The 25,344-nt window shown below is 56.1% G+C and overlaps 3 protein-coding genes across 8 annotated transcripts; 1 reads left to right on the forward strand and 2 right to left on the reverse strand.

The window, feature by feature from the left end:
• Positions 1-266: 266 nt before the first annotated feature.
• SELENOH (selenoprotein H) lies at positions 267-5,124 on the reverse strand. 2 transcript variants are annotated; one of them, XM_050955957.1, is made up of 5 exons: positions 3,536-5,124; positions 2,779-2,942; positions 2,285-2,430; positions 1,616-1,733; positions 267-546 (listed from the first exon to the last, which is right to left on the reverse strand). In XM_050955957.1, exons 1-4 carry the CDS (start codon positions 3,632-3,634, stop codon positions 1,633-1,635), a joined length of 510 nt encoding a protein of 169 aa, XP_050811914.1. In that variant the 5' UTR covers positions 3,635-5,124; the 3' UTR covers positions 267-546; positions 1,616-1,632. The 2 variants fall into 2 exon arrangements, with proteins under 2 accessions (XP_050811914.1, XP_050811913.1); XM_050955956.1 differs by having other exon boundaries at positions 268-543.
• Positions 5,123-15,285, reverse strand: TMX2 (thioredoxin related transmembrane protein 2). 2 transcript variants are annotated; one of them, XM_050955950.1, is made up of 8 exons: positions 14,976-15,285; positions 12,693-12,753; positions 12,190-12,303; positions 7,832-7,908; positions 7,544-7,650; positions 7,262-7,327; positions 6,608-6,737; positions 5,123-6,100 (listed from the first exon to the last, which is right to left on the reverse strand). In XM_050955950.1, the coding sequence occupies exons 1-8, from the start codon at positions 15,162-15,164 to the stop codon at positions 5,942-5,944; spliced, it is 903 nt and encodes a 300-aa protein (XP_050811907.1). In that variant the 5' UTR covers positions 15,165-15,285; the 3' UTR covers positions 5,123-5,941. The 2 variants fall into 2 exon arrangements, with proteins under 2 accessions (XP_050811907.1, XP_050811908.1); XM_050955951.1 differs by lacking the exon at positions 5,123-6,100 and having other exon boundaries at positions 6,645-6,737; positions 7,273-7,327.
• Positions 15,286-15,516: 231 nt separating this feature from the next.
• MED19 (mediator complex subunit 19) lies at positions 15,517-24,576 on the forward strand. 4 transcript variants are annotated; one of them, XM_050955955.1, is made up of 5 exons: positions 15,517-15,849; positions 16,796-17,052; positions 17,272-17,368; positions 17,512-17,606; positions 22,500-24,576. In XM_050955955.1, the coding sequence occupies exons 1-5, from the start codon at positions 15,615-15,617 to the stop codon at positions 22,587-22,589; spliced, it is 774 nt and encodes a 257-aa protein (XP_050811912.1). In that variant the 5' UTR covers positions 15,517-15,614; the 3' UTR covers positions 22,590-24,576. The 4 variants fall into 4 exon arrangements, with proteins under 4 accessions (XP_050811912.1, XP_050811911.1, XP_050811909.1 ...); XM_050955954.1 differs by lacking the exon at positions 22,500-24,576 and adding an exon at positions 18,485-18,877 and having other exon boundaries at positions 17,492-17,606; XM_050955952.1 differs by lacking the exon at positions 22,500-24,576 and adding an exon at positions 18,485-18,649.
• Positions 24,577-25,344: the final 768 nt, after the last annotated feature.

The following is a 25,344-nucleotide window of genomic DNA, read 5'->3' on the forward strand; positions in this document are numbered from 1 at the left end:
CTTGTTTGTTCTGCTGGATTTGCCCTGTTACGTGGATTGCACCACCCTGCTTTCCTAGCCGTGCAGTACAAGCTGCCAGGAGCCATTTCCTCCCTCCTGCAGGGAGCAGGACACCTGGCAAGACTCCTAACAGAACACATGAGTATGTCCTTGACTGGGGCTCTCCACTGCTGGCTGCAAGCTGTGCAACATAGTGGGAAGAGGAGAAGGTGCAGTGCAGCTGACCAGCCTGCTGGGTGACCTCTGAGCCATTGCCCCATCTTACTGCCACTTACAAATAAGTTTTTTTTAGAAGCTTTATTACAAAAAAGTCTAACCCCAAACCAGTGAAAGATCATCTGGTAAGGAAGGCCAGAGGATGGTCGTGGGAACAGAGCAGAAGCGAAGGACAGTGTGGCATCATCTGGCCCACCACTCCCCGTGGGAAGAGCTGCAGCATCAGAGACATGACTGAGGTTTGGCCATTGACCGCTCCCCCCACTTCATCATGCCTCATCATGGATGCTCAGGACCACGCCAGGAATGGATGGGTCCCAGACCCAGCTGCAGGGATGAGAAAGAGGTGTCAGCCCTGGCTGTTCACACAGGAAATGACATACAGCCACCTCATACCTGCACTAAGCATCCAGTCATTTGGTCCCAAAACCATTAGCCTCGTCGGCTAGAGGTGGTCACCCATAAGCCAGAGACAAGCCTGTTGACTTAAGGGGTGACAGCTCTTTGAGAGGAAGGATGTCCAGAGGCTAGTGTACGAGCCAAGCACTTGGATTCTCAGGTGTGTTGTGATACACTCATAATCTTAGCCCCCGCCCCAAATAAAAGGCTCCCACTATGGGGGAGAGACCATGCAGGGTCTGGATGAGGTGGATGGAGATTCTGCTCAGCAGCTGGAATACAGAGCATGGCGCTTAAGCACCTGCCATGCCCTCTCTGCTTATATGTGCCTGATTCCTCCTCCCCACCAGAAGGCATTTTTGATGGATCCAGCCCTACTTCCAACTCCAGGAAATGAGACGCTTCCCCCTCACAGGAATAGCCAACACAGCCTGGACTAGATTTTACTCTCTAGGTGTTCTGGGCTTGGAACTGGCCGAGGCTCCAACAACAGCTGCATTCTCGCATCCCTAGCGCTAGCCTGCTGACAAGTTCAGCATGTCCAGTTAAGGCAACGTGCCCCGTAGCAGGTATTCGATTTGACATGAGTACAGAAGTGACCCCAGGTGCTTGATCTGCTGTCTTTAGTGACAAATGTGTGTTTTGGCTCCATTAGCTCTGCAGAGACACCACCGCTGGTGAGCACAAGCTCTGTTCCTCCTCATGCATCATGTGCTGGCCTTGACACTAGGGCTTGGCTACAGAGGGCAAGGAAGTGGCACAGGGGTTGTTTCAGAGTGTAGTTTGCTCTGCAAGACCTTTATGACTGGCCATGGTGCGGGAGAAGGAAAGAACCCAGCTTGACTTGTGGAGCCCAGGTGGTGCTGGCAATTAAAGCGCAAACTGAGGGGATTTGTGCTGGAGTCAGACACACAGATCTCAACCATACTAGTTGTTACAGGCACTTCTCCCCTCCTCCCTCTGATTTGCAGTGGCCAGCCCCAGAGCAGAAATAACTCACCTCTGTGCAGCTCTGCTTCAGACCAAGCTGCTCTTCAGCATGTCAGCCACCTTCTGTGGCTCAGGGAACTTGAGCTTGCGAGGTGGTCCTTTCTTAATGCCGCTCCATAGCTCCACCGCTGAAACCCCAACAACAAGGCAGGAGTGGTTAGTGGGGGATGCTACCCATCGGTTTGTGTTGCAGTAGACCCTAGAGACCCCCCCACTGCGCGAGATCACAGGCCCCTACTGTGCCAGGTGCTGCACAGACACACCCCCGAGTGAGTTCAGGGCCCCCCCCAATGTACCAGGTGCTGCACAGACCCCTACTGACCACATTCAGGGGCGCCCCCAATGTACCAGAAACTGCACAGACCCTCCCTGCCACAACTAAAATTGGGCCCGCATTGCACAGGCCCCTAGTGAGGCACAATCTGCCCCCTAGAGCTCTGAACAGGGTGGGAGAAAGGGATACAACATATGCATTTAGGAACCTAATCATGAAGTAGCTCACTCTGCATGAGGAGCTCACCATGTCTGCCCAATTTGGGACAGGCTCTCTCACAAAGCAGCATGTGAGCATCCCTACCCCCGTGTGCAGTCACCCAGACAGTTTTCTCTGGCACTGCCCTGCCCCCCCAAATCATTGCACCCTGACTGAGCACTGCTCTGCAAAAACGCCAGCACTTACTTCTTCCATCCTCCTTCACCAGGGATACCTCAAAGCTGTTCCTGCGTGGTGTCTCGGGGTTGATCACCACCACCACGTTGGTGACGGTGCGGCGCAGTGCCTGGCTCACGGCATCGGCATTGCGCCCGTAGACTCGTCAGCTCTTACTGTGGGGAAGGTGAGGGGGGTCAGTGGGGCTGGGAGTCCTGCTAGCAGGCCTCCTGCAGAGGCCTTAGCTGAGCAAACCAGCCCCATGTCGAGCAATGCCACACTTCCAGCACAGCCCAGTCTTATCCATGACCACATGCCCCAACCCAGTGCCCGTTCCTCCTCTGGAAATGTCTCAGACTGATCCCCCCCCCCAAGGTAATCCTCCCCTTCCTCTCCAAAGACAGGCCCCTTCCTGCCAGCTATTGGCACCCATCCACCACCTGAGCATTCCTGTGTCTTCCACAAGGACACGAGCCTGCTGGAGCTTAAAAAACACCCACTCTCTTGCACTGGCCAGTACTCACCAATGCTCAATAACCACACGTGGGCCCGGGCCCTGACTTCCCTCACCCCGTAACCTCTTTGGCTGCGTATCGGCACTGCCATTCGCCTTCGGGTCCTCGGAGTTCACAGCCTTTGCCTCAGGCTCCTTTGCCTTCCTCTTCCTCGCTTTGGGGGCCATCGTGCCCTGGGAGAATAAAGAAGAGCCCCTTACCAGGCATCTCTGGGTAGTTTTCAATCCAGACGGGCTGTTTTTGGAACAGATCTGCTCTGGCTCAAACAGGAGTTAATCCAGGGAAGTTCTCTGGCCTGGGTTATTCAGAGGGGGTCAGGATACATAATCACAGTGGTGCCTTCTACCCTCAGAGGCAGGACCACAGGCCCCTTCCACCCAGGCACAGAAATCACTGAGGGCGTGGCACAAAGTGGAGAGACTTTCAAGGGACAGTGAAAACCAAGAGGCAGTGCAAGGGGCACCAGCATGTTTGCAGGGCAGGATGGAGGGGCACCAACAAAGCGAAAGAGGCAAGGGACTAGATGGACGGGGGCACCGCTACGATTACAGGGCAGGCTCGAGGCGCACTATGAGCGCGGCGTGGGTAAAGCCCCCCGTCCCCACTTCCTGCATTGGGTACCAGCAGCGTTTCGCTCCTGAGCATCCCAGCGCTGGGGGTCCCGGCGGATCAGCCCCTCTCCCAGCAGCGGAGCCCCCAGGCCCACACAGCAGCCTCACGGAGGGAGTACAGACAGGCCCTGCCCAGAGACAGCCCCACAACCTACCGCCTCCTCCCCAGCGAGGGCCCAACACGGAGCCCCGGCGCAGCCACGCGGGCCGGCCAGCCACAGGAAATTGCCCTGCTCCCAACCATGTGGCACCATCGAGGGGAGACGGGGAAAATAAAGGTGGGGAAAGGCATCAGCTGAGCCAGCCCGGCCTTTGCCCCTGGTGCAGCTGAGCGTGATCAGAGCGGTTTCAGGCTCCCGCCAGGGCAACCTTGTACTGAAAACACCTGCAGCGGTTTTAACTGCACAGCCTCCTCCCCCCGCCCCTTCTGCAGGATGGTTCCTGCCGGAATTTGTTACACAACGTTCAGAATATTAATGAGGCTTCTTTACAACCAATCAGAGCTCAACCTGGGTTACTGCGACAGGTCTGGGCCCAGCGGAGTTTCCCCGCACAGTGGCGTGACCAGAAGTCCCGATTTTATAGGGACAGTCCTGATATTTGGGGTGTTGTCTTAAAGAGGCTCCTATCACCCCTCACCACCACCTCAATTTTTCACACTTGCTGTCTGGCCACCTTACATCACAGGGCAGATCCCAAGAGCTCAGCTGGGACTCCAGCAACCTGAGCAAGCAGGGCTGCAAGTGTCCTGCAGGGACCTTGGTGCTGCAAGCTTCCTTACAGCAGTGCCCCACAGGGACCTCACCGCTGCCAGCCTCTCACAGCAGTACCCAGCCAGGACCCGAGGAACATCAGCTTCCCTACAGCAGTGTCCAGTAGAAACCTCAGTGCTGCCCTGCCATCTCCAGCAGTGTAAGTTTCTTCACAGTACACACACACACATGCTGTGGCCATGCAAGCTTCCTCCCAGCAGCTGTTAAGCCCCTGTGAGCAGCAGGGGGCACTGGGGCCTTCCAAGTGTATTGGACCTGACTTGTAGGAACAGGCAGCACTGGCCTGTCACCCCTGCTGGTGGTTCTCAGCACTGAGCTGCCAGAACAGCCGTCCCACCGTGCCAGCCAGGGAGTCCTGATGCAGACCTTTCAGACCACAGTTTGCAGCCTAGCCCCAACACCCCCTCTGGGGCCCCTTCCTCCCACCCCCGGGCACTGAGCTCAGAGCAGGGCTAACCCCCCAGGATAGGAACCCTAGAACATATTCTTTAACTGGGCTGCACCGACCACCACAGCTCACCTGCAGCTGGAGGCAGCTCCCTGGAGCCACGGCTGGCCTGCTGAGACCAGCAATGGCTCAGTGAATATCCACCCTTTCCCAGGAGCCAGGACACAGCGAGATAGGAAGGGAGGGTTCATTCTTAGCTTGGTTTATTACAGACACTGGCACAGGAAGAGATGATTAACAGAAGCATGGAGTGTTTGTCCTAGGAGCCACAGCTGCTCAGCCACCACAAATTCCTCTCCTCTTCATGGCTGGGATGAAGAGCCCCTTGCTCTGATTCAGGAAGGGTGGTGCCCCAGGCAGCTGTAAGCACAGAAACGGGAAGCCCCTCTAGGGCCATCCAGTCAATTCCTCCCCTCCAGCTCGCAAGTTCAGGTGCTATGCTCAGCCTGACACCTGCCCTCCTTGCCCCACAAGCTGACTTTTGGCACTTGAAGAGTTAAACCAAGACCAGTTGGAAGAAAGTGTCGGGCTGCTCAGCGGGGAAGGGCAGAAGTCAGGCACTCGCCGGGAGTCCTCCAGAGCAGCAGAGTCCAGTTCCCACCAGCCCCAGACTGGGATGAGAGTTACATGCTCAAGCTGCTCTGCCGCCCCCAGAGCAGCAGAGTCCAGTTCCCGGGCTGGGATGAGAGTTATATGCTCAGGCGACTCTGCCACCCCTAGAGTGACACATACTCTCCAGCTCCTCCCCCCCAGCCACTGGGTTAGCCAACAGCCCTCCCAAGCGAGCCCTGGGGGAGAACGGGGACCTGACCTACACCCCACCCATGCACCACATGGCTGGGAGGAGTCCCATACACCACCTTAGCCCACACAGAAAAGCGGGGAGGAGAGAATATCTTCCGGGAAGAAGTGGTTGGGCCCATCAGCAATACACCCTGACCCCAAGTTGGCTCAGGTCAAGTCAACACTCCTCACCCACACCCCCACTGGTTCCATTCAACTGGGGAGGGGGCACCCTCAAACTCAGCTGCTCCAGAGTCCTAGGGGAATTCTACCCCCAGCCCCTGCGGGACCAATCACTGCCCCCCCTTGCAGCCAATCAGCAGCCTGCAGCCAGTTCTTGAAGTGATGCCAGAGGAACAGGAATAAGAAGATGCCACAGAGACATGAACAGCCCACTGGAGAGCTGGGGCATGGCTAAGCCCCAGGGGGAGGGTGGTGACTCCTTCATGCAGCTCCTCTCATCACCACGGCACTGTCTTCGAGACAGGTTGTGCTGGGCATCATGGAACAGCTGCCAGGAGATGGCGGGGGTGGCTACAACAGGGAGCAAGGCAGGTCTATTTCTCCTTCTTGCTCTCACCGTTGGAGAGCTCCGTGCTGGCCGCCAGGGGATCCTGCTGCTCCGGTGGCTCCTTGGGCCCCTCGTCTCGCTGTTTCAACAGTTTCTTGGCCTTCTGGTACAGGTCGTTCAGGCTGAACTCCCGGATCACGTTCTCCTGCGGCACAGAAACAGACCTCAGCGCATGCCCTGCCACCGCCTCCTGCGAGCCCACTGCCAGGGTCTGCTGCAGGCAGCACAGAAGGAAGGGGGAAGCACCATAGGTCTGGCCAGCTGCTGGCAGGCTAGGGGTGAGGGGATCCCTCAATGCACTGCAGGCTGGGTACAGATTGCCCAGAGTCATGTCACAGTGGGGAACAGAGAGCTCCGGCAGGGGAGCAGCGGGGTCCTGATAATGAGCGGGGGAGCTTCCCAGCCACCAAGAGGAGAATTCTACCCTGTAGCCAGTAACGCTGGCCTAGGCCAGGAGCTCAGCAGGGGAAGGACCCAGCAGAGGATGGCCCTACCCAGCCCATGGCTGGGGCAACGGAGCCAATGCCCCAATGCTCAGGGAAGAGCCTGACTGAACAGGCAGAGCTGAAGCTACACAGCTCCTACAGCAGCCCAGGAAGGGCCGTGGATTACACATGCCCCTCACCCTACAGGGTGCCCCCATGCACCGCACCTCAGAAAAGGTCCAGGAGACGGCCCGGCCCTTCTTGTCAATCTGCGGCCGGCGCATCACCTCCTTCCCGCCCTGGAAGAGGATCAGGGTGGGCAGCTGCTTGGTGAGGGGTGAGGTACTCACTTTGTACCTGTGGGGATGGACGGACAGAGTGACCCCTTGGAGCACCAAGTGATTCCAACCCCTCTCCCCACTCACTCTTCAGGCTCTGCATTGCTCTTTCCTTGCCCCTAGACACATCCACCTCCTGGCCCCCCAGGAAAGGGGGACACAATGCTACCCAGGCAACAACCCCCACCTCAATCCAAGCTAACAGGACGGTCTCGGTGGCTGCGCATGGGGGTCAGCAACATCCCCACGGCTTGGAGCCAGCAAGGAGAGATGCAGAGCTCATTCCTTCAGGACCTCTCTGAAGCAGGGTTAGGCAGGGAGTAGACTACCCAGGGCCACTGGTTCCCAACACAGCCATAGCCCTCCAGGGGATCTCAGCAGAGAGGAGACGCCCGGCGTGAAGCAACGACCCTCAGCATCCTCATGGCTGGGCTGCTGCTGAATCAGCTGGGGCGGGATGGGCAGTGGAACTAGCCCACTTTTGCCCACCTTGCGGAGGCATGAGACTGAGCTAGTTACTCATGGCAGCCTGGACCTGCTCACCTGGTGCTGACATCAGGGTAGCGGCCCACGTCCACCTTGCCGAAGTTGAGCCCCGTGCAGTTGTACCTGGGTGGGGAGGGGGGGGAAGAGGCAGTTAGCACAGGAAGATCCCAGTGCATGGGAGGGGAGCGTGGGGGCAAGAGCAAGTGGCTGGGCTGAATCCTCCCCCACAAACCCCAGCTGGGTCAGCTCCATTCCCTGTCCCCGGGGCCGTCTCAGCCCAGGGGGTGGCGGGGGTTCCCCCTCCCCTACTCACCGAATTACAGCCTGGGCACCACTCACTTGAGAGACAGGTCGGCGTAGATGGGCGCGAACGACTGGCATTCATTGGACCAGTTGGCAAAGAACTCCACAATCCAGGTCACCCGCTTGTCCCGCTCCAGTTCCTCCTGCGGCACAGGCAGAAGGGTCATGCCCCACCTGTGACCACAGGTACCACCAACTCTGCCAGCCCAGTGCCCCCTCCCTGGGCTGCAGGTCAGGGCAGAGATCAGCAACTGCAGGCTGAGGCTGGTCCCCAAGCCACAGCAGCCCGTGTGTGAATGGTGCCCTGGGGGAGCCGATACTCACATCAATGGTTTTATCGCTGAAGTATTTGATATACTCTGGGCCCAGGTACAGAGGCGGCTTGCAGGTCATCAGGAACACTGAAAGTACACACACATCACAGCGTGAGTCACTGCACCCTGTACAACCCCCCACACCAGCAGCTATTTACTCATCAACCCAAAACCTGGGCTTAACAGACTCACCCCCAGGTGAGGAGTTGGGCCTGCTGTGACTGGCTGCATTTTGGAGGCGTGGACACAGATTTGGGAGAGGGGGCAGGGAGCCCAGGCAGACATAGAAATCAAACGTTCGGTTTCCAAGACGAGGCTCCTTGCTCGGTGGCCTTACGGGAAGGATGGATAAAGCATCTCACGCTGGGTTCCTGCCCTAGTGGATGGGGGAAGCTATAGATGTGATGTACCTGGATTTTAATCAGGGTTTTGACAGTCTCACATGATGTTCTCCTAAGCAAACTAGGGAAATGTGGTCTAGATGAAATTGTAATAAGGTGGGTGGCCAGCTGGTTGAAAGCGCACACTCAAAGAATGGTCATCAATGGTTTGCTGTCAAACGGGGAGAGCCTACCTAGTGGGGTCCCGCAGGAGTCAGTCTTGGGTACAGCCGTATTCAATACTTTCACTAAAGTATTGGAAGTGGAGCGGAGAGTATGCGTATAAAATCTGCAGTAGGAACCAAGCTAGGAGGGACTGCAAGCATGTTGGAGAACGGGATTAGAATTCAAAATGACCTTGGCAAACTGGAGAATTGGTCTGAATTCAACATGGTGAAATTCAATAAAGACAAGTATTACACACAGGAAAGGGAAAAAAAAAAAAAATCAGATGCTTAACTACACACTGGGGAATAACTGGCTAGGAGGCAGCACTGCTGAAAAGGATCTAAGGGTTACAGTGGATCACAAATGGAACACGAGCCAAAAATGTGATGCAGTGCAAAAAGGCTAATCTTATTCTAGGGTGTATTAATAGGGTATCGGATGTAAGACACGGCAGGTAAGTGTCCTGCTCTGCTTGGCACTGTTGAGACTTTACCTAGAATCCTGTGTCCAGTTCTGGGTGCCACATTTTCAGAATGATAAGGACAAATTGGAGAGAGTCCAGAGGAGAGCAACAAAACTGATAAAGGTTTAGAAAACCTGAGAAACTGGGCATGTTTAGTGTTGCGAAAAGATGACTGGAGGAGGCCAGGGACCTAACAACCGTCTTCAAATACGTTGAGGGCTGTTATAAAGAGGATGGGGATCAACTGTTCTCCATGTCCACTGAAGGTAGAACAAGACGCAATGGGCTTAATCTGCAGCAAGGGAGATTTAGATTAGCTATCATGAAAAAACAAACTCTATGGGTAGGTAAGCTCTGCAACTGGCTTCCAAGGGAGGCTGTGGAATCACCATCCCTGGAGGTGTTTAAGAACAGATGGGTCAAACACCTGTCAAGGATGGTCTAGGTTTACATGGTCCTGACTCAGCACTGGGACTGGATTTGATGACTTCTCAAGGTCCCTTCCAGCCTTACATTTCTATAATACTAGGTAGTTTTTCTATAGTGCTTTGCAGCAAAGGCTCTCAAAGCACTTTACATTGGAAGTCCGTAGCAATCTCTCCATTGTGCAGATGGGGAAGCCAAGGCCCAGAGCAAGGAAGTGACTTGTCCAAGGCCCCACAACAGGCCAGCCGCCAAGCAGGGGAGCAGGGAACAGAACTGAGGTCTGCTCCAGTGCTCTATCCACTAGGCAACACTGCCTCCTTACAGTTCGAGCTCTCCAAATGCGGGTGGTTAAGCCAGACAGGGGATGCATGCGTTAGCAGGTGGGGAACAAGGGGATGGCATTGAAGGGCTGGAGGCTAGGGAGCAGTAGAAATGCACAAGGCTGCCAGTGGCTCCAATACTCACGATTGAGGCAAAGCTTAACACACAAGCTCACGCCCTGGCAAAGCAGGGAGAGTGGCTGAGATGCAGGGTGTGGGGGCTGTTTTATGGGTAACGGTGTAACGTGTGGTACGTCGAGATAAGAAGCAATGTGTTTGCGTGGCAACACGGCTGTCCGAGTGGACACCACACAGCACGGGGAAGAGCTGGGCCTGCCGGGAACAACACTCAGCACTTTTCACTTGGAGAGCTCAAAGTACTGAAAAGGGAAGCGAGTAGGCAGAGCTCCCGGCCTAGCGCTGAGCCCACCAAGCCAGCCTAGCTCCCATGGCTAAAGGGCCCCATGTCCAGCAGGTCAGAGGGCTGGGTCTCACCCAGAGGAATGCTGGAGGGAGAGGGAGCTCATTGTAGTGAAGGCTGAAGCGGGTCTCCATTAGAAAGTGGCTATTGTTCACCTCTATCCCCCACAGGGGACCTGGGCACGTCACATCTGCCCTGGGGGTATTACTGGGGATTTCCCCAAGCTGTTCCAGAGTCAGGACAGGATGGAAAGAGGCTGAATGCACTCACCCAGAAAGGGGTGGTGCATCTCAGAACGCAGGGCTCAGCCAAGGGACAACAGCTGTGTTTCACTCTAACGCGCACAGGGACACGGACTGTATAATGTGTGCGCTAACAGTCCAGTCATGGCCCAGGACCTTGTGCTAGGGGCTGTACAAACCCAGAACCAGAGAACAATCCCTGTCCCACAGAGCTTGTGATCTAAGACGAGGCCTGGGTAGAGGCAGGGAGCAATGAGTCAGAACCGACCAGCATGGTCGGCAGTGGTCTCTGCACACCAGACACCCAGCCTATGGCAAGTTGTGTGTGGGTTTCGTAGCAAAGGAGAAGCCTGAGGAGGGAGCTCTGTGAATGCTGATGGGGGACTCCTCCCAAGCAGCAGGGGCAGCAGGAGAAAAGGCATGAAGGAGCCTGTTTGAAAATGGAACAGCCAAGTGACGAAGGCTGGGACCATGGGCTGACTGGGGGCAGAACACCATGATCGCCTGTGAGAGGACAGGTGGGTGGGGACAGGTTGTGAAGGATCCTGAAAGGCGAGACCAAGTGCGTGTGCCTGGGGCGCTGGGGAAAGGGGAGCCAAGACAACATGCAAGGAGAGGGGTGAAGCAGGCAGAGCGACAAGCCAGGAAGATGGTCTAAGCAGCAGCAGCGATGTGCACAGGCCCCTATTGCAGAGGTGGGACCCTGGCCTCGGCAGTTACTCCTCTCTGGGACAAGGGAGCACGAACAGCTTCCAGCCAAACAGTGCAGCAAGAGGGAGCCCGAGACCTTCCCTTGGGAAGTGATCGGGACTTGCCAGCCTAAAAGTGCGCTGCATTTAAAGAGCCGGTACATTCAGCGTCAAGGCTACACTTAACCCCCAGCCCTGACATGCAAGGAGGCTCAGAGACCGTGCCCCTTATCTGAGATGAGGCTGTTTGGCTCTGGCTGCTCAGCACCACAGGGCATATGGGATCGGAGATGTGGATGCAGGGAGGGATAGCTCAGTAGTTTGGGCATTGGCCTGCTAAACCCAGGCTTATAAATTCAATCCTTGAGGGGGCCATCTAGGGATCTGGGGCAAAAATCAGCACTTGGTCCTGCTAGTGAAGGCAGGGGGCTGGACTGGATGACCTTCCAGGGTCCCTTCCAGCTCGATGAGATAGGTATAGATTATGCAGAAACTGGGAAGGCACAGTGATGTCTCAGTAACAATCTTCTCTCCCATTAGACTAACAGACGTTTTGGAGCATGAGCTTTCGTGGGTGAATACCCACTTCCTCAGATGCATGTAATGGAAATATCCAGGGGCATGTATATATATGTGTGCTAGCAAGCAAGCTAAAGATAACGAGGTCAGTTCAATCAGGGAGGATGAGGCCCTGTTCTAGCAGTTGAGGGGTGAAAACCAAGAGAGGAGAAACTGGTTCTGTAATTGGCAAGCCATTCACAGTCTTTGTTCAATCCTGAGCTGATGGTGTCAAATTTGCAGATGAACTGAAGCTCAGCAGTTTCTCTTTGAAGTCTGGTCCTGAAGTTTTTTTGCTGCAGGATGGCCACCTTAAGGTCTGCTATAGTGTGGCCAGGGAGGTTGAAGTGCTCTCCTACAGGTTTTTGTATATGCCATTCCTAATGTCTGATTTGTGTCCATTTATCCTTTTCCGTAGAGACTGTCCAGTTTGGCCGATGTACATAGCAGAGGGGCATTGCTGGCATATGATGGCGTATATTACATTAATAATAATAAGGTGCCACAGGATTCTTTGCTGCTTTTACAGATCCAGACTAACACGGCTACCCCTCTGATACTTCTCTCCCATTGTGTCTGGCTGGTCTAGTTAGATGGACAGAGACCGTCCCTCACTGCACAGGCAGCACCTAGCACCATGGAACAGCGACAGACTTGATTCTCTACAGAGCCAGACGTGTGTCCCCAAAGTGGCATCTCACCTATGCAGAGTGTCAGGTAGAGCAGCCCCATCCGCACATCCAGCCGGAAGAAGAGGATTACGTTGGCCACTTTACTGAACATGAAGATGTTCCCCAGGTGCTGATCCACGGTGACTGCAGGAGAGAGATGGGGATGATGGTCAGCCCCAGACAAATGCCCCAGTCTAGGAAGAAGCTGAGGCGCATGTGAAATGTCCAACACAGACTGTCCCCACCTCTCCTGTACCTGCCCCCTGGATTGACACCAACATACACTGACCCCATAACTTCATCGCACTCGCTTTGGGACAGAACTGCCCTAGGATCTCCCCAATCCTGCCACGTGATCTCCTCAGCCAGACCCACTCCAGACCTCCCTCCATGCTTCCCAAGCCAGAATCCTTGCTGGGGTCTGACATGGAGATCAAGCCTGCCCAGCCCTCTGTGCCAGCCTAAAAACAGTCCTTGGAATGCTCGTCCCTTCATCTCCTGCTTGCAGAATAGTTCTGGTAGGGGGGACTCACTGGATCTGCGATTCTTCATCATCACGATGGCGCTGAGGAACATGAGGATCTCCACCTCTCGCTGAAAGAAAGGGTGGGGTGAGCATGACACCAGCACGGGGGGGATGGGGCAGAGTCAACATGGCTCAGGGAGGGGATACCAACCGAACCAATATAGTATAGCGGGGAGAGCTAGGCAGAGCCATCAGGGCACAAAAAGGGGGATCCCAACCACAAGCAATAGCAGACTGAACCAAGGCAACATGGAGAGGCCATAGTACCGGAGAGGGCCTGGCTCTAACCTTGTCTGTTGTACAGATTGTCCTGTGCAGACAAAACGCTCTTGACTCAGCCTGGCACCAAGACCAAGAGCAGCTGCGGCAAGGAGCGGCAGAAACTCCCCTCCACCCCATGGATCTCCATGCAAAGCTACTGGGGCCTGTGAATAGCTATGGGGCTCTGCTATGGGAGCTTCCCGATACTCAGCTGGAGCACAGGAATGCCAACCCATTGTCTACACTGTCTCCCTCCCCTGCCCCCAGTCCGCATTGCCTGCACTCTCCTCCCTTGCCCCCAGCCCCACCCACGAAGGGGAACTGCCAGGGGGATGCTGGAATACTGGGAGCAGGTGTGGTGTAACCTTGCACGAAGGACTTCAGCCCACCCTGGGAGTTGGCTAAGGTGGGGCGTGTCAGCCAGAAGCTGAGCTGGGACGTACCAACAGCCTCTGGGGGAGCTGAGTGCAGGAGTAATGGAATCACAAAGCACTGCAGGAAGGAAAGGGAAATTGCACCTCACCCTAGGCCAGCGGTTCCACAACTTTTTACCTTGCAGTCCTCACTCACCTAGGTCTGTCTGTGCCACAGCTCCAGGAGGCTGGGACACAGAGAGGGGTTAGGAGGCTGGGGCTGGAGCTGGGAGGCACTCCCTCCTGGGGCTGGCCCAGGCCCCAGCTGCACCCCCTCTGCACATTCCTCCACAGTTTGGGGACCTCTGCTTTAGGCCATCTCAGGACATTACTGGGATGCACGCGGAGGAGGGCGATGAAAGTACAGTGGAAAACCCTTAGTCCAGGCTGTCCCAGCACAGCGTGAGCATGGAGACCCTGACCCCAGGCCATACCACTGCATCACTAGGGAAAAGGGGGCGAATTTGGGTGCAAGGCTGGAAAAAAATCTCCCCAGCAGCTACTAGTCCAAGGACTTGCCCAGATGGACTCTCTCAGTGCCCCAAGCCATAGCCCATCTCTGGTTGGGTGCCCCCCACAGCTTGGGCCTGAAGACCCATCTGCTGGCTGGGCTCTGACACCCCATTGGAACCCACCAAAGCAAGTGATACCAGGCCCGACCAAGCACCCTCGCCTGGGGGCAGAGCTGCTCCCTTCTCCCTCCTCCGGAGTAAAGGAGGACACCACCCAGTTGCAGGGATCCAGGGGTGGGGGCGGGGGAGTGGTGTGTGTGTCCCCAGGACTCACTCAGTCGAAATCGCAGGGCGGGGTCCCCCCGGGGGGAGGGGTCGGGACTCACCCAGTCGAAGTCGCGGGGGGGGGTCCCCGAGGAGGGAGGGGTCGGGACTCACCCAGTCGAAGTCGCGGGGGGGGGGTCCCCGAGGGGGGGTCGGGACTCACCCAGTCGAAGTCGCGGGGGGAGGGTCCCCGAGGGGGGGTCGGGACTCACCCAGTCGAAGTCGCGGGGGGAGGGTCCCCGAGGGGGGTCGGGACTCACCCAGTCGAAGTCGCGGGGGGAGGGTCCCCGAGGGGGGGTCGGGACTCACCCAGTCGAAGTCGCGGGGGGAGGGTCCCCGAGGGGGGGTCGGGACTCACCCAGTCGAAGTCGCGGGGGGGGGGTCCCCGAGGGGGGGTCGGGACTCACCCAGTCGAAGTCGCGGGGGGGGTCCCCCCGGGGGGAGGGGTCGGGACTCACCCAGTCGAAGTCGCGGGGGGAGGGTCCCCGAGGGGGGGTCGGGACTCACCCAGTCGAAGTCGCGGGGGGGTCCCCGGGGGGGGTCGGGACTCACCCAGTCGAAGTCGCGGGGGGGGGTCCCGAGGGGGGGTCGGGACTCACCCAGTCGAAGTCGCGGGGGGGGGGTCCCCGAGGGGGGGTCGGGACTCACCCAGTCGAAGTCGCGGGGGGGGTCCCCGAGGGGGGGTCGGGACTCACCCAGTCGAAGTCGCGGGGGGGGGTCCCCGAGGGGGGGTCGGGACTCACCCAGTCGAAGTCGCGGGGGGGGGTCCCCGAGGGGGGGTCGGGACTCACCCAGTCGAAGCCGCGGGGGGGGGTCCCCGAGGGGGGGGTCGGGACTCACCCAGTCGAAGTCGCAGGGGTTCCCGTCCTCGCGCTGCGTGGGCAGCCCCTGGCACAGCGGCGGCAGCTTGCGCACCAGCAGGAAGGCAGCGGAGAGCAGCGCCGAGAGCGGGTAGTAGGGCCGCGCCAGCCAGCGGCAGAGCCCGGGCACCGAGTAGAACAGCGCCAAGAGCGGGGCCAGGACCGCCATCTTCACCTACACCGACCGGCCTGCCGCCGCGGGGACAACCGCGCAGGCACAGCCGCTTCGTATTGGGCAACCACGACGCCAATCATAAGGAGGGCGAGGACTGATGGGAGACCTCCATTCTCATTGGTCTCCGCTACTGCCACTCACTATCAGACACATCCGATTGGATATAAGAAAGAGATAGAGGCAAGTTCGCTAGAGCAAGGAAGCAATCAGAAATCGAGAATTGGAAAGACGTGATTGCCAGCCCAGGTTGTCATCATAGTGCGCATGGGAGAAAACCAATCACGTCAGGGCTGAGTCCATGTACCTTTTTGTCCAATCAGAGACAAATAAAAACGTGAGATTGGGCGGAGTAAAAAAGAGATTAGCCAATCAGAGACATGTATACGATAGACCGCCCTCCAATGAGGACTAGGCGGACGGTCACGTCCCCCAGGGACCGGGCCAATGGGAGGAGAGCGCGTGGGGCATGCTGGGATGATGGAGAATTTCTCGGCTCTCTTCGGAGGGGCCGAGCCACCGCCTCCCGCCGCGGCTACCGCGCTGGGCTTCGGTTCGGGGAAGCCGGGGGGTCCCGGCGCCGGGCCGCCCCCCGCAGCCGCCGCGCCCCAGACCGCGGAGGACGTCGCCCGCAAGGCCGCGGCTGCCAGCGGCCCCTTCTACCTGATGCGGGAGCTACCAGGTACCTGGCCAATGGGGCTCGTGGGGGCGGCCCTAAGGGGGCTGGCCAATCGCGTCGCTCAGAGCCTCTGATTGGCTTCTCTTTTCGCCTATCTATGGCTGGGGCTGTTTTCCTTAGTCCAATAGGCAAAACAGACGGGCCAGTGGAGGCGGGACTTGGGGGGCCCCTTTGGATTGTTAGCCCCTTCTGCCAATGGGGAAGGCAGAAACCTACGGGGGGCGGGAACAGTGTGGATGAATGGTGGATTGGCAGCTCTGAGAGCCAATAAGGATGGAATAAGACGTTTGTGAAGACTCGGGGAGATGGAGTCTCGTAGCCAATGGGAGGATAGAGTTTGTGGGGGCTAGTGGGGTGGGGTGGGGGCCTGCTCCCAACTGGGTCCGCACTAGCCATTTCCCAGACTCCTCTGCCCCCTGAGCCAGTGCTGGGGGCGGGGGGGCTCATGTTACGGTGTCACTGACAGACCCAGGGCCCTGGCTGCCCAGTCAGGCTCCCCTGGGGGCTGGGCCGTGATCTGGGGCATCCAGCCCAAGTGCTGCTTTGTGGGGTTAAATCCCGGCTCCTCTCCCCCGTTGCCAGCTGGACACACAAGGCTCCGTTGCTCTCTGTGGTGCTGCCATGCCCCGACCTCAACCGGCCTTAGCGGAGGGGATCGCCCCCCGGGCTTGAGCAGTCCGGGCTCAGCTGTGCTCTGCCTATAGCCAGTGCACCACAGACATTAACGGAGCCTCACGGCCGTGCTGGGCCAGGCAACTGCCAACCCCAGCTTGCAGCTGGAGAGAGAGTTGAAGTGAATTTGCCCAAGGCCAGAGGGGAAGTCAGTGGCAGAGCTGGGCAGGGAAGCCAGGATCCTGGCTCCCAGTCCTGTGTGCAGACAGCCTCATTTCGTTGCCTTCAGCAAGGCTGGGTGTCAGTATAAAGTGCCGCTCTTCTGGTTCCTTCCCAGGCAACATGGAACTGACAGGCAGCACCAACCTGATCACACACTACAACCTAGAACACTCCTACAACAAATTCTGCGGCAAGAAGGTGAAGGAGAAGCTGAGCAACTTTCTGCCTGACCTGCCAGGGATGATCGACTTGCCGGGCTCGCATGACAACAGCAGCCTGCGCTCCCTTATTGAGAAGCCACCCATCTGCAGCAGCTCCTTCAACCCCATCACTGGCACCATGTTGACTGGCTTCCGCCTGCATGCCGGCCCGGTGAGCTTCCCCCCAAGTTGCTGGGAGTGGGAGGGTAGCTTTGGGGTTAGGGTCAGGGAAGGGGGGAGTCTGAGGTTTGGGTTGGGGGAGATGATGCAGAGAGGTCTGCTGAGAAAACAAAAGACAATTGCTGGTTGACAGGTGATATGTAGCGGGAAGGGAGGTGACGTTTGGAAAAACTCCATCACCCCCACCTACCCTGATCTTTGTCTCTTCCAGTTGCCAGAACAGTGTCGCTTGATGCACATCCAGCCACCCAAGAAGAAAAATAAACACAAGCACAAGCAGAGCCGCACCCAGGATCCTGTTCCCCCAGGTAAAGGCTGCACTCCACAAATCCAGCAATCCTGTCTTCCAGACACATTGCAGCAGGCCCCAGTAACGTCATAGCTAGGCCAACCATCCCCCATCTCCCAGGAGGGGACTCACTCAAATGCAGATCTACGTCTCTCTTTGCAGAAACCCCCTCAGACTCTGACCACAAGAAGAAAAAGAAGAAAAAGGAGGAGGATCCGGAGCGGAAGAGGAAGAAGAAAGAGAAGAAGAAAAAGAAGGTAGGGGGCAGCAAGGGGGAAGAACTCCTGGTTCACTTCCCCACCAGCCTGGCTACACTCACGTTACTGGGCAGGGACAGGACTTGGAATGTATCCAACACCCTCCTGGTTATCCCCCTGCTCTGGAGCCTCTGTCCTAACGTAACGGCCCTGGAGAGATGGGATCTGATGCCACCGGTGATCCATGTGGTCCTACCCAGAGTGGGCAGAAAAATAGGCTTTTGCCCTCTGAAAAAGTGTGTGTGAATGTGAGAGAGAGAGACACCCTCAAAGGTGGGTGGGCACTGTGTGTGGGTGTGACCCCTCCCTGGGGAGAGTGGGGCGTAGGGACTGTGTGAGTGTGACCCCTCCTTGGAGGGCAGGAGATCAGTTTCCAAAAAAACGAAGACTCAAATATTTTTGATTTAGAAATGCTAGTGTGATGACTCCAGGGAGTTGCAGTTCAGGTACCTCATGCCCCCTCTCTATAGGGCAGGATTCTTGGTCAGTCTACATCTCCCATGATGCACCACTTTCTCACTCCATGAGAGTCCCTGACCATGGGAGATTTAGTCTGGCTGGGAACCTGGAGACATGGTGCGTCTGAAATACAGCTCCCGTGAGACACCAAAGCTGAAATATTGGGGGTGTTTGATTTTTAGTAGGAAACTGACATTTGCTGTGGAAATTGCATGCTGTTGGGGGACAAGTGGGTACACACAGAAACCCCACTGGGGGGCTGGAAAACACTTGAGGCCAAAAATTCTGAGTCTTTCCTCCCTTGTTCTGACTGGTCCCTGGGCTGAGGAATCCTGTCCTGACTCACAACCCCCATAGCCCAACTGTGAATCCTCACAGGGGTCGGTCGGTCTATCTGTCTGTCTGTCTGTCTGACTTAGAACCGGCACAGCCCAGAGCACCCAGGCGTGGGCAGCTCCCAAGCCAGCAGCAGCAGCAGCCTCCGGTGAGCCGCCAGCTCTGACCGTGGCACCGGGATCGCTCCAGGGAGACGCCCATCATCGACTTGCTGAGTGCTGGGGAGAGCAGCGCTGGAGGCGACATTAGGAATACCCTAGAGGGGCTCGCAGGGGGGAACTGGGCTGCCCCGCTGGGGGCCCCGGTGTGTACAGATATCCCAGGGCATCAGCCTGGTGGGAGCACAGTCTCAGCTGGAGAGGGGGCACTGGTTGCTGCCTTTGAGGCTTGCTCGTCCCTTTTATACCAAATAATCCTCTCAGTAGCAGAGGCTCTTTTTTTATTCTTGTTTTAATTAAATCTCTGCTTGGAGGAGATGCCAGTAGCTCTGTTTGAAAGTGCCCTGCTCACTGCTTGTGCCTGGCTAGGCCTTGGCTCACCCCGCCCCACCCCCCGGCCAGGGCAGCAGGGCGGGGCAGAACAGAGCAGGTGCTGGCCCAGCCCCCGGCAGAGTGAGCCTTGAGGACATAGATTTCAGCAGGGGCCTGGGCTGTGGGAAGCAGGTAACAGGCCAGATAGGCAGAGCTCAGCCTCCTGGCTGTGTGGAGCAGTGAGGAGGAAGAGGCCGAGTCTATTTCCCAAGGGGGCAGGTGTCCAGCTCACAAGTCTCCAGGGCGTTAATTAGACCCCATCCTGATCGAGCAATGGGGAGCAGACTCCTGGCTTCAGGCAGGCAGCTCTGCTGCAGGGCTCTGGCTCTAGTATGGCTGCCAGCAGCTAACAGCCCACGTCTCACGGTGGTGGGAGGGGACAGAGACAGCCTGGATCACTGGCCCAACAGGCCAGCAGGGGGCACTACCCTCCCTAAATAAACCATACGGTGTTGCAGCGCCCAGGGCCAGAGGATGCTGTTCCTGCTTTGCTGCTGAAGGTAGTGAATGCCCAGCTGCCCGAGTCACTTTGGCTCCCTGTGCAGCCCCTGGGAACCCTCCCACCCTAGCCAGGCTTTGAGCTGCCTCTCTTCCTGTTAAGGGGGCAAAGTGGCTGGGGCCTTAACCAGTGGTTGTAGTTCCCTTCCTCCTTCTGCAGGGAACTGCTGCACAGTGGAGGCCTGGCAGCTCTGTGCTGCTTCTCAGGGCTTGACTCCCAGCAGTTCCCAGGGGCCAGGTGTTTTACATCAGGGGGAGGTGGACTCCCCTGAACTAGCCTGAAGCAGAACAAGCTCACAGCACCCTCTGCGTGGAGCATCTTGCATGGTCAGGGGGAACTCTTCTGTGGTGGGGATTCCCTGTCCCAGCAGGTTTTGGGCCCCTTCTCTCTGGACTGGGCTTCCTAGCTGCTCCTCAAAGCTGCCTGTGCCTCTCTTCTGTGCTAGCTACAGTGGGTTTTGTTGGGGGAGGGAGAATGCACCCTTAGCCTGTGCTTGGCTCACACCTACAGGGCAATCTCCATGGGGTAGCAACTGCTGCCTTCCTGCAGGAACCATGTGCCCTGCCATGCATGGGGCATTCAAGCAGGAGGAGCTCCAGCCCTTTCCTGTGGTCCTCTCCTCAGCGGTGGCTCCACCCACCCTGTCCCTGCACAGCCTGCAGGGTTAAGCTGGATGCATGCAGGGGCGGGGCAGTGCAGTGCAGTGCCCACCTGCCTCCCAGTGGTGACGATAGACTGGGGCCAGCTGTGAGCTGCTCCTGCTGGGAGACAATGTGGGTGAACTGCTGCAACTTCAGAAGGCAGCAGTGGCCAGAAATCCACCCCAGGCAGCAGCTCAGCCTCGCCCCAGCAGCTATGGGGTGGCCTTTGCCTCTCAACCCCTGCTCCGCATCCACTCCCTTGAATCAGATGCTGTCTGACCCAGGCAGCTGTGTTCACCAGGCACCCTGCAAAATACCACAGTGCAGCCTGGATCCAATTCCTTCATGCAGACCCAAGGCTCCCGGCTCCAGGGCCTGGCTGAACTGACTGCTGCTGTCTTGGAGGAGGGTAGCAGGAGGCTCGAGCCTTTGCCATTCCCCCACCGCAGGATCTCGGCAATGGCAAACGGCTTTCCCTGGCAAGAGAGGATAGCTGGGGAATTTGGCCCGAGCAGGGCCTGTGTGGAGGAAGGGCCTAGCTAACTGCATAGATGGGAGAGGCCCAAAAAGACAGCAAGCTCCACTTAGTGTTGTGCAGTGCCCCAGAGCAATCTAACAACCCTTCTCCTGTGAGACCCATAAGGCCAATGCACCCCTGGCCCTTGCACCCAAGTATTAAAGTGTGCTTGCTCAGGAAACTGAGGCACAATGATAACATGGCCAAACTCACACAGGCCAGTATAGAACCCAGGAGTCCTGACTTCCATTCCCTGGCTGTAGCTACCATCCCACGCAGCTGTAGGCAATAGGGTCACCCTTGCCTTGCCCCAGCCCCATTCAAGCAGGGAGCAGAGCTGCTCAGGTGATTCCAGCCTCCTACCACAAGGTGGAACTGGATTGGGGGTGGGGCACAGCTGGGTTCCTCTCCTGCTTTTACAGTGGAAGAGGAGGTACAGCCTGGAGCCCAGGTGCAAAGGGGCCAGCTGCTGCCCCCTGCTTTGTCTGCCCCCCCCCCCCCCGCCCAGTAAGGCATCCTTTCTATTCCTGCTGAGGCTAGACGTTATCTCTGCCTATTCCCCCTCCCCCAGCACCCACTGAGGTATGCCATTTCCATCCCTAGGTTTCAGCCCCCCCTTCTTTTCTCTCCCCCTCGTCCTAGTTTGAGGAAGCTGTTCCCAGCTGTTACTACACCTCCCTGGCTGAAATATCCACAGGCACAGGAGAGCCGGGCTTTGGTTACAGACAGGCCAATACATAGATGCCCAGCTGGCCACCCCCCACGAGGACACTCGGCAGGCTTAATGAGCTGGTTGGAGCTCTCCCAGTAGCAGCCATGGCATCCTGCTGTCTCATGCACTGGATGGGGGTCCTCTAGATACATATGCTCTGTCTGACCCTCATTGGATCCTGGCTACCACCTGGCATGGCAGCAGCTTTGGGGAGAGGCAGCTTTGCACCATTCCCCTGCAGTCCCACCAGATAGAGTTGGGAACTGACTGCCTTTCCCTGCCCTGCCAACCACTAGGCATGTACACGGATGAGAGGGAAGGAGCCCAGTTCTGCCACATTCCACCCTGCGTGTAGACCTGGGCTAGAGTTGTCTCCCCTCCTGTTGGGAGGGTTAATTGGAGGGGTGACCATAGGTGCAGTAACCAGGTTTCCTTTGCTCGGGTAGTAATGCCCACCCCAATCATTAGCATGTTGTGTTTCTCTCTTGCTATTTGCATGGTGCTCAGCTTGGCTGTGGCTGCTTTGCTTTCGCTCGCTTGTTGCCAGTTTCACTCTCAGGTTCCCTACAGCACACAGTGCGGATAGTTGGGTTGCAACAATTGCTCGGAAAAGCCTGTTTGCTTTACTGAATTGTGGAAAGCTTTCCTTTACTTGGCTACGGACACGTGTGGGGGCAGATTTGACCCTGACACTCAGGTTTCCAAACTGTCTGGAAGTTCTAACACTCTCGTAATGTGACAGCCAAAAATCCTAACATCCCCCCCGCGCCCCCGCACTAAGGAGCCGGTGGGAAAGCACAAGGGTGGTTCTAGTCAGTTCCTACTACAAACAATGAATGAATGAGGAAGTTGTTCTCCTGCATCAAGCCTGCCAGCTTTTCACAGCAGAAACGAGGGCGTGAGCCATAGTGACCAAAAGGAGGCACAGATCTGAGCCTAGGAACATTTATATTTTTACTGCAAACAGCCACTCCTACCACAGAGCAGCAATTCACACGGAATAAAGTCAATGTTTGGGAGAGGGTGAACAAAGGCTGTGTCCAGTGTTTTCTGCTTGTCTTATCCTCCACTTGTATCTCAATCTCTTTTGGTATCTTGCTTCAACCTCATTTTCATAGCTGTTGCTCCTTTCTGAACAGTTGCCATCAAAGTGCAGTGGTTTCTCCCAGCCACAGTCTGAGCCTGTGCCTTGATTTCAGATGCCACCTGCATACAGAAGTTACCTACCTAAGGTGAATCCACTCATTTGTATGGAAAGATCCTCCCCAGTGGGCCTGGACAGGCAATAGGCCCTTCTAAAAGGTTTAGCGTAGACTGCACCACATCACAAGTGAGGGGCCCTTTGCTATTAATTTGTGGAGAAGGACCTCACCGAGATGGGAACAATGCAGGACAATCCACAGAGGTGAAGTGGTCACTGCTGCAAGAAGGAATGTTGGAGGAAGCCAGGATAACAGCATCTCCATGGAGTCCAGTGTAGGGGAGGAAGATCCCTATGATCCAAGGAGATTGACACTGAAGAAAACTTACCCCATTAGACAGTTGAGTTGTGACGTACCAAGAGCTTTCAGACACTTTGCAAAGGCTGCACCCATATCCCCATCACACTTCTCTCCAATCAGCACCTTACAACTCAGATGACAAGTAGCTGGGCAATCAGGGCTGGCTGGCTGGCTACAGTATGGAAAGTTGAAATAGCCAGACATCACGGGGGGGGGGAGGGGTTTACCACTGACTTCAATAAGGGCAGCCCTGTTAGCCCTCACAGCCAAAAGGCAACCCAATCACATGGGAGGGACGTGTTACAGCTGCTTCAGACCAGATCACAAGCTTTATTCCCAACCTCTGACCATTTCTAAGCAGCCAAGAGGTTTTGATGCACATTGACCCTAACCCAAGCTCCAACTCCAAGCCTGAGAACAAGACTGGTTGTTGCTAAATATCCTAGATAGGAATAGTGCACAGAGCATTGGAAATTGGTTCATAGGCTTAAGAAGAAAACTCTGTGCTCCTCTGGGATACTCTGCTTGATCTGCGCTAGTAACGAGTCCAGTCACATAGCCAGGACTGATGACCTTATACAGATAACTTATGTGAGGACCAGTCCCCCAGAGTTAGTAAGCTGGGGTCAGAATGCACAGAATAGTTCACCTGATGGAATGGGCTCTGGCCATCTCTTAACGTGAATGCACCCAGCCTTGTCCTGACCCATGTGGGGACATGAAGATCCTGGAATCAAATCTCTCTCCAAAGATTTGTCAAGGCCCTACCAGAGGAGATATACATGATAGTCCTTTCCCAGAGGATGGGAAAGACCTCCATCGCCAGAGGGCTGCAGGAAGAGCAGTGGTGTTCAGAGGCATGGCAGCCAGAGTCCTTAGGGTGATCCACAGAGTGATTTGCTTCGCCACCTGCTTGTCCTAGATGCCACACCTGGGGGGGTATCACCACTGGGCTGGGCTTGGCTGGGTTCATGTTCTTCCTTCTCCTTCAGGTTGACACTTAGGACCTATTGGGGGAGCCAGGTTCCAGTGCCCCACCTCCATCGTTTCTCAACACAGAAGAGAACCTATCCCTCGCAGGTTGTCTATGAGACTCTGACCCGACTGAATCAGAGCCATCTTCTGGAACACCTATGCCCAAAGCACAGACAGAAGCCACCTCTGTGCCAGGATGCTTGGATTCCTGCAGAGATCCTGCAACCCAAGAGTAGGCTCCTAATTCCCAAGCCAGGTGCATCTGTGGTCACTACAGTTTGGCCTGGTGGAATTTAGGCAGTAATTCCGTATCTCGAGTGCTCCCAAGTCAGTGCATGTCCAAGGGTCTGCTAAAGGCATGGGGAGCTGTGTGGTCTGGAGCCATTGAGGATGGCCTCTTGTACAGATATGCCATAGCTCCCATAAAAAGTTACAGCCATGGGCTGCAACCTTCCTGGGGTCGTCTCTGCTGCTAATTCTGCCATGCCTACAACCAACAGAGTCACATGACACCCACAATCTGAAACAGAGGTGGACTGACGCTGGCTTATGAAAGAGGCAAGTTTTCTAGGGCAGAATAGTTAAAGAGTTTAAGAAACTGCCACCTATTTGAAAATTCGGACACAATTCTGCCAATGAAAGCAGGGAGAAAACCAGGTGAGAGAATATTCTTAGCAGCCTCCAACCCAAGCTGAGATACTTGCCTCCTACATTCGCTGTTGGCTGAACGGGAATGTGCATGAGTCCACTTTCCAGATGGGATAAACAAAAAATAAATGACTGAAAAGATTACTGAGGAGGTTTGTGGTAGAGCCCTGATCTTTGCTGTTAGACCGATGGCTTATCCACTCAACCATAGAAACTCACACATTATTATTTTACGCAGTGTTGTAGCTATGTTGGACCCAGGATATCAGAGACATTTTGGGTGAAGTAATATCTTTGATTGGACCAGCTTCTGCTGGTGAGAGAGCTTTCAAGCTTACACAGAGCTGAAGAAGAGCTCTGTGGCGCTCAAAAGCTTGTCTCACCCACAGAAGTTGGGCCAATACAAGACAGCACCGCATCCACAATCTTGTCTTGGTTTGTATTACCAAGATCAGAGCCCCTAGGAATGCTAATCCTTTGAGCTACAGATGAAAAAATGAAGGTTACTTGTAACTGGAGCTTTTTTTGATGACTCTGCATATCCATACTTATGGGTATCGAGCTGCCTGGTGGCGCTTTATGGTAGAACCTTCTCCAAGCAGTGCCTGCTAGAGTGCATGTGTACCCCCTCCTACTCCTCAGTGTCTCTGAATGTTCCGAGGGAAAGGCTTTAAAAGAGGGTGCTGTACTCTCTGCCGCCTCAATTCCTTTCACTGCCAACCCAGAAGACTAGGATAAGACTCTGAGAAAGAGGGGAAGGTGCACAGATACTACAGGCTTGAGCTAACTCATAACATCACACAATTCATTGCTTCCCCCATCTGGAAACAGACTGAGCAGACAAGCTAAGACCCATATGAATCTTAGCATAAGAAACAGTCTGGATGACATCCTAAAACTCTTAGTTCTATCTAAGTAG

The sequence above is a fragment of the Gopherus flavomarginatus genome, chromosome 5 (assembly GCF_025201925.1).
Source record: "Gopherus flavomarginatus isolate rGopFla2 chromosome 5, rGopFla2.mat.asm, whole genome shotgun sequence".
NCBI lineage: Eukaryota > Metazoa > Chordata > Testudines > Testudinidae > Gopherus > Gopherus flavomarginatus.

Coding starts and splice junctions, on each gene's coding strand:
- MED19 (XM_050955954.1), top strand. CDS start 15,615: ATGGGAGGAGAGCGCGTGGGGCATGCTGGGATGATGGAGAATTTCTCG. Junction 17,053..17,271: donor TCCGCCTGCATGCCGGCCCG/GTGAGCTTCCCC, acceptor TGTCTCTTCCAG/TTGCCAGAACAGTGTCGCTT. Junction 17,607..18,484: donor AAGAGAAGAAGAAAAAGAAG/GTAGGGGGCAGC, acceptor TGTCTGACTTAG/AACCGGCACAGCCCAGAGCA.
- TMX2 (XM_050955950.1), bottom strand. CDS start 15,164: ATGGCGGTCCTGGCCCCGCTCTTGGCGCTGTTCTACTCGGTGCCCGGG. Junction 12,304..12,692: donor GATGAAGAATCGCAGATCCA/GTGAGTCCCCCC, acceptor TCTCTCCTGCAG/TCACCGTGGATCAGCACCTG. Junction 6,738..7,261: donor TACCCTGATGTCAGCACCAG/GTGAGCAGGTCC, acceptor CCATCCCCACAG/GTACAAAGTGAGTACCTCAC.